The sequence below is a fragment of the Diabrotica virgifera genome, chromosome 1, assembly GCF_917563875.1.
Source record: "Diabrotica virgifera virgifera chromosome 1, PGI_DIABVI_V3a".
Lineage (NCBI taxonomy): Eukaryota > Metazoa > Arthropoda > Insecta > Coleoptera > Chrysomelidae > Diabrotica > Diabrotica virgifera.
This window is the reverse complement of record NC_065443.1, coordinates 256678624-256698949: the sequence shown is the minus strand read 5'-3', so window position 1 is coordinate 256698949 and position 20326 is coordinate 256678624. Positions and strand designations below refer to the sequence as shown.

The 20326-nt window shown below is 33.1% G+C and overlaps 1 protein-coding gene across 2 annotated transcripts in view; it reads right to left on the bottom strand.

The window, feature by feature from the left end:
- LOC114330903 (farnesol dehydrogenase-like) overlaps window positions 1-20326 on the bottom strand; it is a 131048-nt gene that overhangs the window by 19060 nt on the left and 91662 nt on the right. For both annotated transcript variants that reach the window (XM_028280338.2, XM_028280339.2), the window contains exon 4: window positions 7393-7601. In XM_028280338.2, the coding sequence (XP_028136139.1) occupies window positions 7393-7601 (209 nt within the window). The remainder of the gene's footprint in view (window positions 1-7392; window positions 7602-20326) is intronic.

Below are 20326 nucleotides of genomic sequence, written 5' to 3'. Positions count from 1 at the left end.
TATTAGTACATTTGGACGTTGAGAGGTGACTCAAATTTTTTTGCAGAAATTGCTTGAAAATAACGCAAATAATAATATTTGAGTTATCCTCCCTCTCAAAAAGGTCCGGAACATTGTTTAAATAATCAAAATGTCAAGAAATTAAGGAAAAATTCGATTTTTTTCTTCGTTTTTTGATTATAACTTTAAGAGTATTCATTTCCGAGAAAAGTTGTATTGACATAAAAGTTGTGTAATTAAATTTCATACAATATAGAGTTGGTTGAAAATTTAAAAAATAGTCACCCTTGTTGCAAAATAGCAATAATTGGGAAAAAAACTATACAACAACAAGTATTCGCATTTTACGTTTTTCAACCATTTATGCTAAACTTAGGACCTTTAAATTTCACCCAGAAAAACTATATGATACAGTTAAACAGTACTGTAAATTTCATTAAGATCGGTTCAATAGATTTTGCAAAATAAATTTTGCAATCCAGCTTTCGCAAAAAAAATTCATTTTTTCAAACTGTTACAGGACTGAAAATAAAGCAGATAGCAAGTTGAATTTTTTTTTGCTTATAGAAGTGTACCGTACCTTTTATTTTCAATTTGCAAAACTAAAATCTATTAACCACCACGGCGTCAGGAATTTTTTTAAAATAAACATTAATTATTGGTGTTGCGCGCAGGACACCGGATAGTTTGCTCTGATTGGGCATTCCAACGACCTTTGATAATTATTGATACATTTTAATTTTTATTACATTTCGATATAAATAAATAAATTTGTTTATTGCAAAATAAAAACCCATACTCTATCCTTTGAAATAACACTTTTTTTAGCAAAAACTTTCTTTGTTCATATGTTTTAACTTGGGAATAAAAGTTTATTATTTTTAAACATATACAATTGTTTAAACAATATTTCACAAACAATAATAAAATTAGTTTGATTTTTGTGGAATTAAAATATTAAAATACAACAAAATATAGAGTAAGAAATAGTACATTATATACCGCGGGACTGAAGTAGTACATTTAATCCTGAAGGTAAAGTTTATGGCCCGACCGCAGGGAGGGCCATAATTTACCTGAAGGATTAAATGTACTTCAGTCGCAAGGTATATACGATACTTTTCGTACTTCCGGTATGATTTTATTAATTATTTCAATAATTTCAATCAGTTTTTTCTCTCTTCAACTCATTTAATAAACTGTCTTTAAAATAAGTTACCATAGTAACATTGCGTTGTGACAGTTATAATTTAGAAACATTGTCATTACTAGTGTCATTGTAAAGAAACATTGTTATTGATAATTATTGGTATCATGAGTGAAGAAGGTGTATCTGATATTGATAAAAGAGCAGCCGAAGTAGGTGAAGAATTGTTACCACCGAAATCTAGAAAACTATACGAGCAGCAGTACGATGCTTTTAAAAAGTGGTGCCGCTTAAAAAATGTGAGACAACCTACTGAAAATGCGCTGTTAGTCTACTTCGATGATAAATCAAAAGCGGTTTGTGCCTCAACTCTCTGGGCACATTACTCAATGCTGAAATCGGTTATTAACATTAGAGAAGATATTGATATAAGTAAATTTCCAAAATTATTAGCTTTTTTGAAGAGAAGAAATGAGGGATTTAAGCCAAAGAAGTCAAGAATTCTCACGTCTGAGCAGGTAGATCAGTTCTTACGGGAGGCTCCGGATGATAAATATTTAATGCTTAAGGTAAATTTGGAAATTTGTTTATATTCAGAAATTTTAAGAAATCAATTTTTTTGTAGGTTGCACTTATTTTGGGCGTTGCGGGAGCTTGTCGTGGAAAAGAGTTGGTTGATTTAGAAATCGACGATGTGAGAGATTTGGGCGATTCCTTCCTAATTGCGATTAGAAACACCAAAAATAAAATTGACCGAAATTTTGTGATCAAAAATTCAGAAAACAGTGCCATCAGTTTTGTGGCGATATTTCGGAAATATGTGGCATTGCGAAAGACAGGGACAACTCATTCAAAATTTTTTGTTCAATACATCAACAAAGAATGTACTACGCGAGTAGTAGGAAAAAACATGTTTGGTACAATTCCACGGCAAATAGCAGCTTTCTTGAAATTAGAAAATGCGACGTCTTATACGGGACATTGTTTTAGACGCACATCTGCGTCTTTGTTAGCTGATTCGGGAGCAACAATAGACGTGCTGAAGAGACATGGAGGATGGAAATCCTCCAACGTGGCCGAGGGATATATTGAATCGTCTATTAAAAATAAACAAAAAATTTCAGATAAAATATTTGGTCAAGTCGCCGATTCGTCCACTATAGTTATGCCACAGTCCTCATTCTCGCTTCCTGTTTCCGCAGGATCTTCGAAACAAACACCAGTTCAATATGAAAAGGACCTATCTGTTACTCGTCAGTTACCTGCTGCATTAACCCAGGAAAGACTGGTCAATATGACGAACTGTCACAATATTAATTTGAATATTAACGTTAATTACCATTCTAATTAATTATATTTTTCAATAAAATATCCCTTAAATTCGTTTGTTTGTGATTTAATCGTTCCGGGAGTTTCGTCAATATTTAATCCCGGAGGGATTAAATGTGACACTTTAGTACCTGTCACAAGGGAGTGAAGTTGTCACTTTAGGCCCGGAAGTACGAAAATAATATATTAGATGAAGATTGGAAGAAATTTTGGTGGAAATCAACTTCATGTGAATCGAACACCGCTGTCCTGCGCGTAGCACCAATAATTAATGTTTATTTAAAAAAATTCCTGACGCCGTGGTAGCTAATCAATTTTAATTTTGCAAATTGCAAATAAAAGGTACAGTACACTTCTATACGCAAAAAAAATTTCAACTTGCTATCTGCTTTATTTTCAGTCCTGTAACATTTTGAAAAAATGAATTGTTTTTGCGAAAGCTGGATTGCAAAATTTATTTTGCAAAATCTATTGAACCGATCTTAATAAAATTTACAGTATTGTTTTACTGTATCATAAAGTTTTTCTGGTTGAAATATGAAGGTCATAAGTCTAGCATAAATGGTTGAAAAACGTAAAATGCGAATACTTGTTTTTGTATGTTTTTTTTTTCGCAATTATTGCTATTTTGCAACAAGGGTGACTATTTTTTCAACTTTTAGCTAATTCTATATTGTAGGAAATTTAATTGCGCAACTTTTATGTCAGTACATCTTTTCTGGAAAATGAATACTTTTAAAGTTATAATCAAAAAACGAAGAAAAAAATCGAATTTTTCCTTCATTTTTTGACATTTTAATTATTTAAAGAATGTTCCGGACCTTTTTGAGAGGGAGGATAACTGAAATATTATTATTTGAGTTATTTTCAAGCAATTTCTGCAAAAAAATTTGAGTCACCTCTCAACGTCCATCTCAAAACAGATGGGCCCTGGACTAAATCTAGGTGTTTCATCTTTAAAATAAACGAGCTGTTGGAGGGTATACGATTATTTCGTCTCCCAGTATAAAACAACCATATTTTATACAGTGATGAGTGCGCTAATAACTGGAAAAATTACGGAAAAGACGGAAACATAATACGTTGTGCAATAAAAAGAGATAAAACTCGTATAGAAATTGCAAGAGGAGTATTTATGAAACTTAGATCTATTCTGAGCAACTCTCAGCTGAATTTACAACTAAGAATAAAGTTCCTAAAATGCTATGTGTATCCTGTATTACTATATGGATGTGAAATCTGGATCATGCAGGTGAACATGATGAATAAATTAGAAGCCTTCGAGATGTGGTCATATCGTAAAATACTCAGAATATCTTGGGTTCAACGTTCAACGCATTTCAAACAGAGAAGTCTTAAACAAAGTAGGTCAAGGCGAAGGTGACTTAAAGGGCTATCCTAGTGTAAAAGTTCGAAATTCATATACTTTTGTGGGAATTTCTAAAATAAAAAGTACTGTACCAATTGTTTTGAAAATTTGCACAAGCATTTACTATAAAACGAAGTACATGCAAAACAATTGTCATACAAAAATATTGAAAATTAAAGTATTTATGCGCCATCTACTGTCACCGTGAAAATAAAAACATATGCTTTTTCTCATGAGGATCTTTCAGTGCGTCACAGTTTTTCGATTTCTTTCTAACGCATTAAATTGTATGTGACAGAAAAAAACGCACTTTGTTGATTACATTTCGTCGGTGGCATTTATAACATTTATTCTAGTTGTCAATAGATGGCGCCATAATCGAGAATAAAATAATTTGCGAATTATATAATATATCTACGAATATAATCTGAACAATTTAAAAGACTATACAAATCTAAGAAAATACCATTTTATAAACGCAATAAACACAATTGATTTCCAAATTGCAAATAAAATTTGACAACTGTCAGATTTAACTAAAATGTCATGTCACTAAAATGTATATTATCACGGACTTACCTTTTTTTCTATGATTTGTGACTCACTGAAAAATGCTCATGAAAAGAAGCATAACTTCACTGCTGCAGTGATTGGGACTAATTGATCCTGAAACATAAAGTTTCAAAGTTATTATTGAAATATCAGTTATTTTCTATACCATCAACTAGGGGTTTTTTGATCGGATAAAAAATGTCAATTTGGAGGTTTTTGGAAATGAAAATGTTTTAGCTAATTTCAAAAAAAAAATTTCAACACTTCGTCATTTTTCCAAATTTTAATATTTTTCAAAAATCCTAGTTGATGGTATAGGAAATAACTTATGTTTCAATAACTACTTTGAAATTTTATGTTTCAGGATCTCTACTAGTCCCAATAAATCGTTTAATTTTCAATATTTTTTTATGAAAACTGTTTTAGATATACTTCGTTGTATAATAAATGCTCATGCAAATTTTCAAAACAATTCGTACAGTACTTTTTATTTTAGAAATTCCTAAAAAAAAAAGTATATAAATTTCTTACTTTTACACTAGGATAGCCCCTTAATCAAGATGATAAAAAAGAGAAAAATTTAATATCTCAGGCATATAATGAGAGGTAGCAGATACAGGATGCTGCAGTTAATACTCAACAGACAGATCGACGGAAAAAGTGGAATTGGTAGGAAAGAATATTCATGGCTCCGAAACCTTCGTCAATGGACTGGCTTATCAGCAGATCAACTATTACATGCCGCGCAAGATCGAGAACGATATCGGCAAATTGTCATAGAAGCTACCCACACCTAAATATGGGTACGGTACTTAAAGAAGAAGAAGTTAAACTACCACCAGAAAATGGTTTCAGAACCGTTTTAAAAAAGTCATAGACCTGGATCCTGCGTACCAAAAAAGTTGATTAATAGCAAGCTCAAAATTTGTTAATAGGTTAACGGTGTCTAGTCGGAAAAACTTTGATGTATGAGATCGCTGGACAGGGCCGCCGCTGAGATGTTGGCCGCCCGTGTGCAACTTAATATTTGCCGCCCCCTTCCAACACGTTAGAAATATGTACATACTAGTATTTAAAGAAATGTGCAGAAGATGCATAACAATAATAAGTTGTAAATAGATAAATACTTGAATAATTTGAGTAATATCCATGATCTAATGCCCATTATAATGATTTTGTACCTAAATCCTAATTTAAACTTCCATTTAATTAAAACAAACCGTGAATAATATAACATACCTAAACACATAAATAAACTAAAAACAAACTTTTCTAGCTTCCGTTTCGGGAAAAATTTTGACGATGTCTTTGTTTTTAATATCCAATGTCGCACACACTTCATGTTCGATACATAACATTGCTAAAGCAGAAAGTCTATCTTGCTTCATTGAAAATCGCAAATAATTTTTAATAATTTTAAGTTTTGAAACGACCGCTCACCCTTAGCTACAGTAAAGGGTAGAGTTAGGAAATGTTGATATAATATTATTTCGTAAATGTATTCAAGAATATTACCAGCACGTTTTTCTGCGGTAAGATATGGTTGAATAGCTTTAATTTCTTCATATACATCGGTTGCACTAATGTCAGTCTCCGAGCTGTTTATGTCTGTAAGGGCTTTACACACTTTCTCACAATTGAATATGTTTATCCATTGAATTTCCAAATTCATATCCCTTTTGTTATCGTTTTGCAATTCTTCTAAATTCTAAAGCATTATATATTTTACTTATCTGGGTTTTTAATGGTGCGATTACATCGATCAGACTCTCCCATCGCATGTCCAACAATGCTTTTAATGTCCACTTTGGAAGGTGCTTTAATAAAATTTTCATTCAAATATTCGAAGAAGAAAAAATACATATAGTTCCTGTACCTACAGTATTAAAAAAAACCACCCACTCAAAACTTAATTTTACTGCATCATTCACCACCAGATTTAAACTATGTGCAGAAAAGGGAATAAAAAATGATCGAGGATATTTCTCTCGAGGATTTTCTGCAATCCAATGTGTCTACCGCGCATATTATCCATAATATTTATATTTAATTCTTCAAGTTTATTCTCTATAAATTCAAAGAGACCTTGTCCAGTTACGCCAGTTTCAGGAGAAAAAATATCCGAACTGGCGTTGAAGTTGAAACACATCTTACTACAATAATTTATTCTTATTTATTTGTTCTACGTGCGTTATATCTGGGCTACAATCTAATATAATAGAAAAATATTTAGATTCGCGAAAAAAAAACACTATAAATGTTAAATAAATCGCATTTTAGTATTATCACGTAATAATAATAATTATTATTGTTTGGAATATTAGACTTTAGAATTAGGATTATCTGAAACATTACTATTTAATTATTTGAACTTATTTGCGTATTAAAAAAAGTAGTATCATCAGTGGCCTGCTTTGGCCGCCCCTATTGTTGGCCGCCCCTATTGTTGGCCGCCTGTGTGCGATGCACACTTTGCACACATGGTAGCGGCGGCCCTGACGCTGGAACAGGGGAAGGTTTAATTGTGGAACAGGTTAAAAATTTGGAACGTCAGACTACGAAAACGTTCCATGAATTTGGTCGGATAGAACTTCCAATTGATTTGTTACCATTTCATTAAACTCTCATGCAAAAATCAGACTGGTGTTTATCACCAACTGGGCATTTTAATGGGTGGAATATGAAGAACATGTCAAATGACAGGAATCTTGTCGGTTAGTAATAGCAGTCTGATTTTGGGATGAGGGTGTGATGAAAGGATAACAAATCAATTGGAAGTTCTGTCCGACAAAATACATGGGGCGTTTTCGTAATCTGACGTTCCATATTTTAAAACTGTTCCACAATTAAAACTTCCCCTGTTACAGTGTTCCCATACATCAAAGTTTGTCCGACTAGACACCGTTAAGGGAGTAACAAAATTTCAGCTTGCTATTAATCAACTTTTTTTTGGTACGCGGGATCCAGGTCTATCATATAAACTTTTACTACGTACCGTCACTTTTATTTTAGTTTTTGACTTTGATAGCTCTCTCCTTAAAGTTTGAGCTAGTGAGGTTACGGCATATTTAGTAGCAGGATAGACATTGATGTCGTCGATCCTTACGTTCCAATGACCCGTAATGCTATTGATATGAATGATGTGGCCATCGATTTCATTTTCTTTCATACTTTTGATGGCTTCTCTTGTGGCTATACATAAACCTAACAAAACATATGTAACAATAAAGTTGCTGTACAAAAAAATATTTGATAATAATCTACATACATATAAGAAAATATTATCGAACAATCAAACTATATAAGTATTGATTTATGTATGTTAGACAAGGCGAAAACGGCGGGTTCGAAGGGAAAAATATTCCCATGAGATTTTTTTGCATAATCACATTCGTGAGATATCCCAGAATAAGGTTCAAGAAGTCGCCCACGTGAAAAGTGGGCCAATTTTTTTTAACAATTTTTTTTAACCAAATTGCAAGAATCAATATTTTTGGCCACAACAATTTTTTCTTTAATTTTTTGGACCATTCTGGACAAAAAAGGTCTCTTATAATTTTTCTCTAAAGTTAATCGTTTTCGACTTATAAGCAATTTAAAATTAAAAAAAAAACGAAAAATGTCGGTTTTCAAGGCTTAATAACTCGGTTAAAAGTTATTATTATGAAAGTCAATATATGACAAATCAAAGTTTAAAGCCTCCCCTACAAGCTCCTGAAGAAATTTTTGTCATTATTTTATTACTAAGCTGTTATTTTTAAGTAATTATAATAAGCGCCGTGCACTTGTGCGGCCGCTGTAAATTCTGAGTGCGAGAGAGAAGCCATTCCAGCAGTCCAATTGTGCATCTTACTCGCACTCACATTTCCAGCGGCGTCAATACGATCTAACCGCTCATTGATATTAATTAAACATAACAGCTTAGTAGTGAATTAATGACACAGATTTCTTCAGGATCATGTAGCGGCGACTTTAAACTTTGATTTAGTCACTTTCTGACTTTCATAATAATAATTTTTAACCGAGTTATTAAGTCTTAAAAATGGCCATTTTCGCGTTTTTCAAATTTTAAATTGCTTATAACTCGAAAAAGATCAACTTTAGAGAAAAATTATAAGAGAGCTTTTTTGTCCAGAATGGTCCAAAAAACCTAAAAAAAAATAGTCCGGGCCACAAATATTGATTTTTGCAATTTGATTAAAAAAAAATTGTTAAAAAAAAATTGGCCCACTTTTCATGTGGGCGACTTCTTGAACCTTATTCTGGGATGTCTCACGAATGTGATTATGCAAAAATATCTCATGGGAATATTTTTCCCAACGAACCCGCCGTTTCCGCCTTGTCTATGTTGCTATTATATTAAACTATTAGTCGAGGAAATGAAGCATTTTGGCTCGCAATTTTTTCGTCCAGCATGGATTTACTTGAAATTTTCGCAGAAGGTAGGAAATAGTCCAAAGATCATTTTCTATATCATGCTGCTGTACGCTAAAACCTTGGGGGTAGTTGTCACCCCATCTCGGGGGTGGGAATTTTTTATTACATTTTAACCATGTAAATCGATGTAAAAAGTGATTTTAAGAAAAAATGTTTTTTACATTTTCTTCGTAAAACTAATATTTTTCGAGTTATTCGTGGTTGAAAGTAACAGTTTTTCGACGGAAAAATCGACTTTTTTAGAGGGTTTTTTGAGAATAACTCGAAAAATATGCATTTAATCAAAAAAACTGTAGATATCAAAATTGTATCTTTTAGTAACACAAACGAAACTGTTTTTCTATAATATTTTTACGACCAATACAAACCGAGATACGGCATGTTAAAGGTTAACTTTTTTCGTCAAATGCATAATTTGAAATAATCAAAGCCAAATAACGGGAAAACTTTGCATTTTTCCAGGAAAACTTTCAAGATATTTTTTCAAGTATACAGTAAGATCTTTCAAAAAAAAAAAATAAGAAAAAAAGTTTCTAGCATAAAAATTGAGCAACTTATGATCAAAAAAAAAGTCGGTACCTGTTTTTCTCTACGAAAAAAAAAAAACAGTGAAAACAACCCCCTAACTACCCTTGTGACTAAAAATTGGTCTTCACCTTTTTGTAATTCCTTTTATATTTATTTCATCCATTTATTATCAATACATCCAAGAAGTTTGACCTATTTAAAAGGCCTAATTTTAGAAAAATTGGAGTTTAAAGAAAAATTGATTTAACTATTGCAATTTTGCATTTTTTATCATTTTCTTCAAAAGATCTCCGAAAATACTGGAGATACGAAAAAAATGATAGATTACTAAATTATAGCTTTTTTAATAGCTAAAATTTCTTTATGCATAGATTTTCATTACAGTGAACAGTTAGCGAGATATAGCTGTTTAAAACATCTATTTACGAGCAAACATCCCCTTATTCGAGCCTTTTAAACCCACCTCAATTAAAAATTAAGGGATCTTACGGAATTTAATTCACACAGTCTTATTACTCTTCAAAAATTCTACAAAACTGTTATTGCAAAAATTTTTATCGTCAAAAATGAAGGAGCTATGTTTATAAAACTATTATTTTTTCGAAAAATTCGAATAGTCCCCTTATAGAGCATTTTCAATGTACCTATATAATACCACAGAGCCAATTTGTATACTGGATGACTAAAATAGTACATTATATACCGCGGGACTGAAGTAGTACATTTAATCCTGAAGGTAAAGTTTATGGCCCGACCGCAGGGAGGGCCATAATTTACCTGAAGGATTAAATGTACTTCAGTCGCAAGGTATATACGATACTTTTCGTACTTCCGGTATGATTTTATTAATTATTTCAATAATTTCAATCAGTTTTTTCTCTCTTCAACTCATTTAATAAACTGTCTTTAAAATAAGTTACCATAGTAACATTGCGTTGTGACAGTTATAATTTAGAAACATTGTCATTACTAGTGTCATTGTAAAGAAACATTGTTATTGATAATTATTGGTATCATGAGTGAAGAAGGTGTATCTGATATTGATAAAAGAGCAGCCGAAGTAGGTGAAGAATTGTTACCACCGAAATCTAGAAAACTATACGAGCAGCAGTACGATGCTTTTAAAAAGTGGTGCCGCTTAAAAAATGTGAGACAACCTACTGAAAATGCGCTGTTAGTCTACTTCGATGATAAATCAAAAGCGGTTTGTGCCTCAACTCTCTGAATTACTCAATGCTGAAATCGGTTATTAACATTAGAGAAGATATTGATATAAGTAAATTTCCAAAATTATTAGCTTTTTTGAAGAGAAGAAATGAGGGATTTAAGCCAAAGAAGTCAAGAATTCTCACGTCTGAGCAGGTTAAATTCGTTTGTTTGTGATTTAATCGTTCCGGGAGTTTCGTCAATATTTAATCCCGGAGGGATTAAATGTGACACTTTAGTACCTGTCACAAGGGAGTGAAGTTGTCACTTTAGGCCCGAAAGTACGAAAAACTATTTGTATGTGTATTTTTATATATTTGTAAATTCGTATTTTTGTGTAAATAAATGTTTTTGTAATTCTTTAATACTACTTTTTTTTCTGTATAGATCTATTAAATTGTTACTTATAAAAATTGCAATGTTATTTAGGGTGGTTTTTAAGGGTTGAAATATTATGATATTATATCATCATTATTTAACCAGTCAAAACCAAATTTTACCTGTATTAAAGTTTACAATGTTTTTATATAATTTTTGAAAATAAGGGTAGTTTACACCCCTAAAAATAATCAACGCCCTTGAGCATGATATAGAATATGAAGTACAGGGTAAGATGATCCTAACCCCAAATTTTTATGTAAATTGATGCAAGCCGAAATTATTCTTTTAGAATAAGTAAACTTTTTATATATAGCTCCAACAAGGGTGGATTTACGGGTTGAAATATTGTGATATTATATCTTAAAGCACAAAACAATCCTTATGTAACTAATAAGATGCAAATGTTGACAATATTAAAGTTTAAAATGTTATTTTATAATTTTTTACAATTAGGGGTGGTTTTCACCCTTAAAAAAAAAACAAAAGCGTACAACGGCTCAATATAGAAAATGAACTAGAGAGTGAAATGAGCCTAATCCCTAATTTTTGTACAAATCGATGCTGGACGAAAAAATTGCGAGGTTTTGCCTTTTTTGCAGCTTTATTTACTCGACTATATAGGGTGAGGCAGATAACTGGCCTATTAGAAATATCTCGAGAACTAAAGGCAACAGAATCATGAACATTGGAATAAAGGGGTTTTGAAGGATGATCTATTAAATGAAAATATCTTCATCTCTTTCCAACTTCCGGTTATACCGGAAGTTGCTTATAACTTTGATTTTTTTTAAATGGGACACCCTGTATATTTTTACATTTTTGGATTCTCTTCGATGTCTTTTTTCTTAAAATATAAGGTTTTGTAATATTATACAGGGTATTTTAAAAGATAATTACGTTTTTTTATTAATTTCGTAGCAACATTCACACCCTGTAGAATTGTAGTAGTTTGACATCTAAAACTCGACTTACGTTCAAATGATTTTTAATATACTCTACTATTGTTAAGAATCATTAGTATAGCTAAATTTTTAATTTTAATATACAGGGTTGGTCGAAACTCGGAATGAGTATTTTCTGAGATTTCTTAAATGGAACACCCTGTATTTTTGTATTGTAGTGAAATGATATTTTATAGTACCTTTTTATTTCTTAAGCATTCCCTATACCTAACTGCTTTAATTTGTGAGTTATTGGTGATTCAAGCTAAACATTAATTGCAACAAAAAATACGTAAAATTTTATTAGGTTGGCCGTGAAAATACTCAATCCCAAATAATTTTTCAGAAATAAATACATATTAATCCAGACTGGTCCTTAAAATTACCAATAATGGTTTAGCTATCGAAATACCTACTTAGTTAAGATTGTTGGTGCGATTAACAATTAAGCACAAATTAAAGCAGTTAGGTATAGGGAATGCTTAAGAAATAAAAAAGTACCATAAAATATCATTTCATTACAATACTAAAATACAGGGTGTTCCATTTAAGAAAACTCAGAAAATACTCATTCCGAGTTTCGACCAACCCTGTATACTAAAATTAAAAATTTAGCTATACTAATGACTCTTAACAATAGTAGAGTATATTAAAAATCATTTGAACGTAAGTAGAGTTTTAGATGTCAAACTACTACAATTCTACAGAGTGTTAATTTTGCTACGAAATTAATAAAAAAACGTAATTATCTTTTAAAATACCCTGTATAATATTACAAAACCTCATATTTTACGAAAGAAGACATCGAAGAGAATCCAAAAATGTAAAAATATACAGGGTGTCCCATTTAAAAAAACGAAGTTATAAGCAACTTCCGGTATAACCGGAAGTTGCAAAGAGATGAAAATATTTTCATTTAATAGATCATCCTTCAAAACCCCTTTATTCCAATTTTCATGATTCTGTTGCCTTTAGTTCTCGAGATATTTCTAATAGGCCCTTTATTTGCCTCACCCTGTATACAACTTTCATTATATCGAAATAATACAAACACCACATTTCTTATTAAATCATATTTAAATTATTATTTACAATTCGCAAAGAAAATAAGACCCAAAGAAGACAAAATAAGTGACGAAACTAAGCCACTATCATCCATCTTTGAAACTGGCAGTATGTTCCGCCCAGTTCCATTTCAGCGTTGTAATTCTTTTAACTGCGTCCGTAACACCAGTTTTTCTCGTAACTATTTTATTTGCAACTCTGTCTTTGAGGGATATATTCAACATTGACCTCTCCATTACTATCTGTGACACTTTTGTATTTTATTGATTACATCAATGTTGACTACAGATACTCAATAATACGTAGAACTAAATAAACAATTGGAAAAGAACTAAAATATGACATTAAAAACTGGAAGGGAACTTAGTAGAGCAAGTCATAGAAAACAATAGAGGCTTAAAATGTCTAAGACGAACAGTGAGTGTTCAGAATATTATTAAAATTAAAGACACCAATAATAAGGAAAAGAAGGACTAATATAAAATATAAAAGTCAGTTTAACCGTTCTATAAAACCTCATACAACTCGAAAACTCAGCCTTCTTCTTCTTCTTCGTCTAGCCATTCACGTCCACATCTGAACATAAGCCTCTTCAAGTCTTCCTTTCCATTGTTTTTTGTTGTACGCTACTTGTAGCAAATTTTTCCCGGCAGTTCGTTTCAGATCATCTGTCCATCTCATAGAAGGTCTGCCTCTGGGTCTTTTGTGTTGGTATGGTCTCCAGGTTAGAATTGTTCTGTGCCATTTGTTTAGATCGCTCCTAGCTACATGTCCAGCGTATTCCCATTTCAATTTTAATGATTTTTGTACCACATCGGTGACTTTGGTTTTCTGTCTTATCCATGTGTTTGTTTTCCTGTCCTTAAGTAATATGCCAAGCATTGCTCTTTCCATCGCGTGTTAAGTAACTCTGAGTATGTTCATATTCTTTTTTGTGATTGTCCTTGTTTGTGCCCCATATGTTAATATCGGAATAATGCATGCATCAAAAACTTTAGATCTAAGATGTCGTTGAATTTGCTGATTTCTGAGTATATAGTTCAGTTTGCCGAATGCTGCCCATCCTAACTTTCTTCTTCTTTTTATTTCTTCCGTTTGAATTTCCCTATTTAGTATTATTTTTTGTCCTAAGTATATATTATATTTTTCAACTTTTTCTATAACTTTGTCGTTTATTATTGTCACGGCTTCTTCGGAGTGCATGATTTTGTTTTGTTTAAATTCATTTTCAGTCCTATTTTAGCAGTTCTTGTAGGTCAGTAGTAGCTATCAGAATTATGTCATCCGCAAATCGTAGATTACTGAGGTAGCAGCCATTGATGTCTCCTCCCTTATATTTCCAATTAAGATTTTTAAACACATCCTCCCAAACTAAGGGGAACAGTTTGGGTGATACAGTGTCTCCCTGTTTGACTCCCCTGTTTAATGCTACAGGGTTCGTGTATTCATTTTCATTTAGGTAGTATATAGCTGTAGCTTGGTTCATAGTTTCTTTTATTAAGTTAATATACAGTCGGAAAAATGAAAGAATACCCATGAACAATCACATCAATCACTTATTTTGCATTTGCTGTCTTTTTCTATAACAAACGTTTGTTATTTATAGAAAAAGACAACAAATACAAAATAAGTGATTGATGTGATTGTCCATGGGCATTCTTTTATTTTTCCGACTGTATTTGCTGTCTATTCTACAATTTTGCATTGCCTTTATTACGGCCGTGTGTTCTATAGTGTCAAAAGCTTTTTCGTAGTCCACAAATGCTGTAAAAACTGAAAACTTGTATTCGTTACATTTTTCTATAAATATTTTTGTGGTTAACGGGTGATCGGAAGTTGAATAGCCTTTTCTAAAACCTGCCTATTCATATGGTTGGTATTCATCTAATTTCCTTGTTAGTCGAGTAGTTATGACTTTGGTGAGTATTTTAAACAGGTGTGACAGTAGACTGATGGGCCTGTAGTTTTCAAACTGTCGATGATCACCTTTCTTGTGTAATAAGATTATTTTAGAGTTGTTCCAGCTTTTAGGGACTTTGCCCTGGTGTAAACAACTGTCTATAAGCTTAGCTACAATTGCAATGAGCTCCTTCTTCTAACTTTTCCTGCAGCTTTATTTCTTTTCATGTTTTCCAATGCTGAAGTTACCTCTGAAATTGTTACTTTTGGCATTATTTCCGATCCAACATTTTTTATTAATTTCCGTGTTGGTCTCATTTCATCGTCTTATTGATGTGTTCTGTAGAGTTCCGTGTAAAATTCTTCTATTCGTTTCAGTATGTTTTCTCTAGTTGTGATTTCTTTTTGGTCTTTTCCCATTAATGGCGTTCAGCCTAATGAACTAATAAAGGAGAACGTCGAAAAGAAAAATAAAAACATGGGATCAGGGGTACTACCAAATATAGAGGTATGCGAAATAAAAAGGGGTATAGATAGGGGAAAATATTTGGAAAGCGAGGTCCAGGAAGAAGAAGATCATCCTGGTTAAAGAACCTTAGAATCTGGTTCAACACAACATCTGTGCAGCTTTTCCGCGCTGCTGCAAATAAGGTAAAGATTGCCATGAAGATCGCCAATATTCGTCACGGATAGGCAGATCAAGAAGATATAATATTTAGTGTAATCAATATTAACGTTTCTCGTTTGCTCTCCTGAAAAATTTTAATCAAGTGCTGTTTTTCTTCATTGTTCTCCAAAAACATTGGCTATTAGTTGCGTGAATTTTACTTTGTCCACAGCGGGCCCAAAAGTGCCGTGGTGCCTGGCTCCATACCACTGGCTTAGGTTCTTGAGCCAGGATGTGCTTCGTAGTCTATGACCACCTTTTCCTTCTATTTTTCCCTGAATAGTTAAATGCAGTAATTAATATTTAGGATTTCCCATCATGTAGACAAAGTATTTCAAATTTCTCCTTTTAATGGTACCTATCCAGAACCTGTGTTTCTTTATCTAGACGCTCTAGCACTGCCTCATTTGTCACTCTGTCCATCCACTATATCCTCAGCATTCGGCTGTGCGCTCATATTTCGATAGCTTCAATTATTTTTCGCATTATTTCAGTGAGAGTCCATGCCTCTATTCCATATACATAGCAGAATATTAAACAACGTAATAACTGTTTTTATAATAGCTCGACAGTTCAGTGGGCTGGGAAATAAACTTAGAAGTGTTTAGATAACTCGATTGATGGTACCAATCACACGGTACCGGAAGTTGTTAAGGCACTTGAAAGCTACATTTAACAACATCATAAAATATGTTATAGACCTGTCAGATATTTCTTCCATATTTTTTTAATTAACAATTGATAATATGTGACACATATATATAAAAAAAATATGAAAAATTTTTTTAAGAAACGCTTTTCTTTAGTTACGAGTGAATAAAATTAAAAATATTACAAAAAAATCAACTAAAAAGCAAAAAATAAAAAAAATTCAAACTCGAAGGATTATTGGAAAAAAACTATTAGACAGATTAAATATACAAAAATCTCACAAATTTGTTGAAAAATTTAAAAAATGTAACACATTAGTTAAAGAAAAGCGTGGGGCGCGAAAAGTAAAAAAGTATCTATCCTCAAACCGTTTATTCGATGAAGACGCGCTCCACGTTTTTCTTTAACGAATGTGTTTGGTTTTTTTCAATTTTTTAACGAATGTGTGAGATTTTTGTATATTTAATCTGTCTAATAGTTTTTTCAAATAATCCTTCGAGTTTGATTTTTTTTTATTTTTTGCTTTTTAGTCTAGTTGATTTTTTATATTTATAATTTTAGTCACTCGTAACTAAAGAAAAGCGTTTCTTAAATTTTTTTTCATAATTTTTTATTTTGACTTTTTAGTCTTGCACTTTTCAAACATGAAAATATATCGTCATGTTTAAAAAAAGGATGTATATAATAGACACATTTTTTGCATTTATTTCAACATTTCATACATACATTGTACATCATCATCATCATCATTCTCTTTGCCTTATCCCTATGCGGGGTCGGCTTCCCTAATTGCATTTCTCCACACAATTCTATCTTGGGTCATATCAATGTTAATCCCCTTTACCAACATATCCTGCCTTATCGCCTCCCCCCAGGTCTTCTTTGGTCTTCCTCTCCTACTCCTTCCAGGAATCTGCACTTCAGCTATTCTTCGTATTGGGTGATTAACGTCTCGACGTTGAACATGACCAAACCATCTTAATCTATGCTCTCTCATTTTGGCATCAATTGTTGCCACACCTAGACTTCCCCTAATATACTCATTTTTAAGTTTATCCTTCTTTGTCACTCCACTCATCCATCTAAGCATTCTCATTTCCGCCACATGCATTCGTTGTTCCTCTTTCTTTTTCACTGCCCAACATTCAGTTCCGTACATCATAGCCGGTCTTATGGCTGTTTTATAGAATTTTTCCTTCAGCTTCATTGGAATTTTTCTGTCACACAACACACCACTCGCTTCTTTCCACTTCATCCATCCAGCCCGAATTCTACTGCATGCATCTCCATCTATTTCTCCATTACTATGTAATACCGATCCTAGGTACTTAAAACTATTGCTTTTCACAATCATTTCACCATCCAAAGGTACCATTTTATTTGTAGTAGCTCCATCTTTAAATGAACATTCCAAATACTCTGTTTTTGTCCTACTAAGTTTTAAACCTTTTTCCTCCAGAGCTTTTCTCCACTGTTCCAGTTTTTGTTCTAAGTCTCTTTCACTATTTCCTACTAACACGACATCATCAGCAGACATTAAGCACCATGGAATGTTACCCTGTAGTTTCGCTGTTATCTGGTCCAAAACTAATGAGAATAAATACGGACTAAGCACAGAGCCTTGGTGCAATCCTACTTTCACATGAAATTTATCAGTCTCTTCCACACCTGTCCTAACACTAGTCGTTACTCCCTCATACATATCCCTCACAATCTTTACATATTCACCAGGGACTCCTTTCTTATTGAGTGCCCACCACAGAATCTCTCGAGGAACTCTATCATATGCTTTCTCAAGATCAATGAATACCATATGAGCGTTTGTTTATTTACTCCTGTATTTTTCCATCAACTGTCTTATAATGAAAATTGCATCTGTTGTTGATCTACCCTGCATAAAGCCAAATTGATTCTCGGATATTTCGGTCTCTTCACGTATCCGTCTGTCAATTACTCTTTCCCATATTTTCATGGTGTGGCTAAGCAGTTTTATAGCCCTGTAGTTTGTACATTGTTGTATATCTTCCTTGTTTTTGTAAACAGGTACCACAGTATACTGCTTCTCCATTCGTCTGGCATTTGTCCGACTTCCATAATTCTATTAAATAGACCTGCTAGCCACCTTGCTCCTGTCTCTCCCAATGCTCTCCATACTTCCCCAGGAATATCATCTGGTCCTACCGCTTTTCCTTTCTTTATTTTTTGAAGCGCTTGAGCCACTTCCTCGTTGGTTATTTTGGTGACCATTGCTGCTACTGTCTCCGTTGACTCTACAGGCTGTCTGTCAAATTCTTCATTTAATAAGCTGTCAAAGTACTTTCTCCATCTCTTTTTGATATCCCTTTCGTGAACTAGTATTTTATTATTTTCATCTTGGATACATCTAATCTGATTAAAATCTTTTGCTTTCTTTGCTCTCTGTTTGGCTATTTTATATATCTTCGTTTCGCCTTCCCTGGTATCAAGTTGATCATATAGGTTTGAATACGCTTCTGCTTTGGCTTTTGCTACTGCTACTTTCGCTTCCTTTTTCGCCACCATATATTTTTGAAGATCTGTGTCGGATCTGGTTTCTTGCCACTTTTTATATAATTTTCTCTTCTCTTTTATTTTTCCTTGTACTTCGTTTGACCACTACCAAGTCTTTTATCCTCAAACTTTTTTCCTGACGTTTTCCCAAGTATTTCAATAGCAGTATCTCTAATACTACTGGCCATTTTTCTCCAAATTGTATTAGGGCTTCCTTTCATGTTCCACCATATTTTTTCTACTATTCTTCTCCTGAATAGACCTTCTTTCTCATCTTTCAGCAGCCACCACTTGATTTTTTGTGGTCCTCTCCGATATTTTTGTTTAGTTTCGCTTTTTACTTCGATGTCCATAACAAGCAGCTTATGTTGTTGGCTTACTGTCTCAGTAACTATTACCTTGCAGTCCTTGCATTCACGTATTTCTTCTTTCCTTATCATGAAGTAGTCTATTTGGGATTGATGTTGTCCACTTTTGTAGGTAATAAGTTGAGTTTCTCTCTTTTTAAAGAATGTGTTAACAATCGCCATATCCAATGCTGTTGCTAATTCAAGCATGTCATCTCCAGCTTCATTTCTAGTTCCAAAGCCTAATCCCACATGTATTGTTTCATATCCTGTCTTGGTTTGGCCCACATGTGCATTGAAATCACCTCATATTATAACTTTCTCCTCTGCTGGAATATCACTCAGTACGTCTCCTAATTGATCATAGAAAGCTCTTCTTTCATTCTCACCCAGACCTGTTTGGGGAGCATACACACACACAACATTCAATACCTCTTTATCAATTACAAATTTCACTGACATCATTCTATCACTCGTTCTTACAACTTCTACTACGTTATCTTTCATTTCACTATCAGCAATTATACCAACTCCATTTCTAGTGTTACTACTCCCTACATACCACAATTTGTATCCTTCACCTAGTTCTTTCGCCCTTTGTCCTTTCCACCTAGTTTCTTGAATACAAGCAATTTGAACTCTTCTTCGTTTGAGCGCATCCACTAACTCCAGACTCTTACCTGTAAGACTACCAAGATTCCACGACCCTATCCTGATTTTTCTAACCTGCAGTGGTGTTCCCCCTGAGATAGTCCTCACCCGGAACTCCGAACGGAGGCTCATTTTACTTCCGGCACATTTTACCTCAGGAGATGCCATCATTTCAGTATAAGTTTTTTTTATATCATTGGAGAAGGTCTTTTCATTATTATGGCCTGAAAAGATTTTGTTTGGATATTTGATGCCTGAATGCCTTTTCTATCAGCACCATACCCTGCCCTGCACGTTTAGCCAATACACCACCAATGCAACCAAAGTGCAGTATTACCCCACACCCGCATGCATTTTTCTGTATAGGCCAGGATCCCTACTGTAAGGACTGCCCTATAAGCCAATGTATTGTTGCCCGTATCTCGCCGCTAGGAGGCACGTACTTTGGTTATTTCGGGATACTTGATACATACTACATACATTGTACATTTCCTATAATTTCTTCATACATTTCTTAAATCAAAATCATTATTTACACCTATTACAGTTTTCTCAGTCTTTCCATCTCTTCTAATGCTTTATTATTGCACGGTGTAGACCCTGTTAATTTCTCGCGAATTACGAATT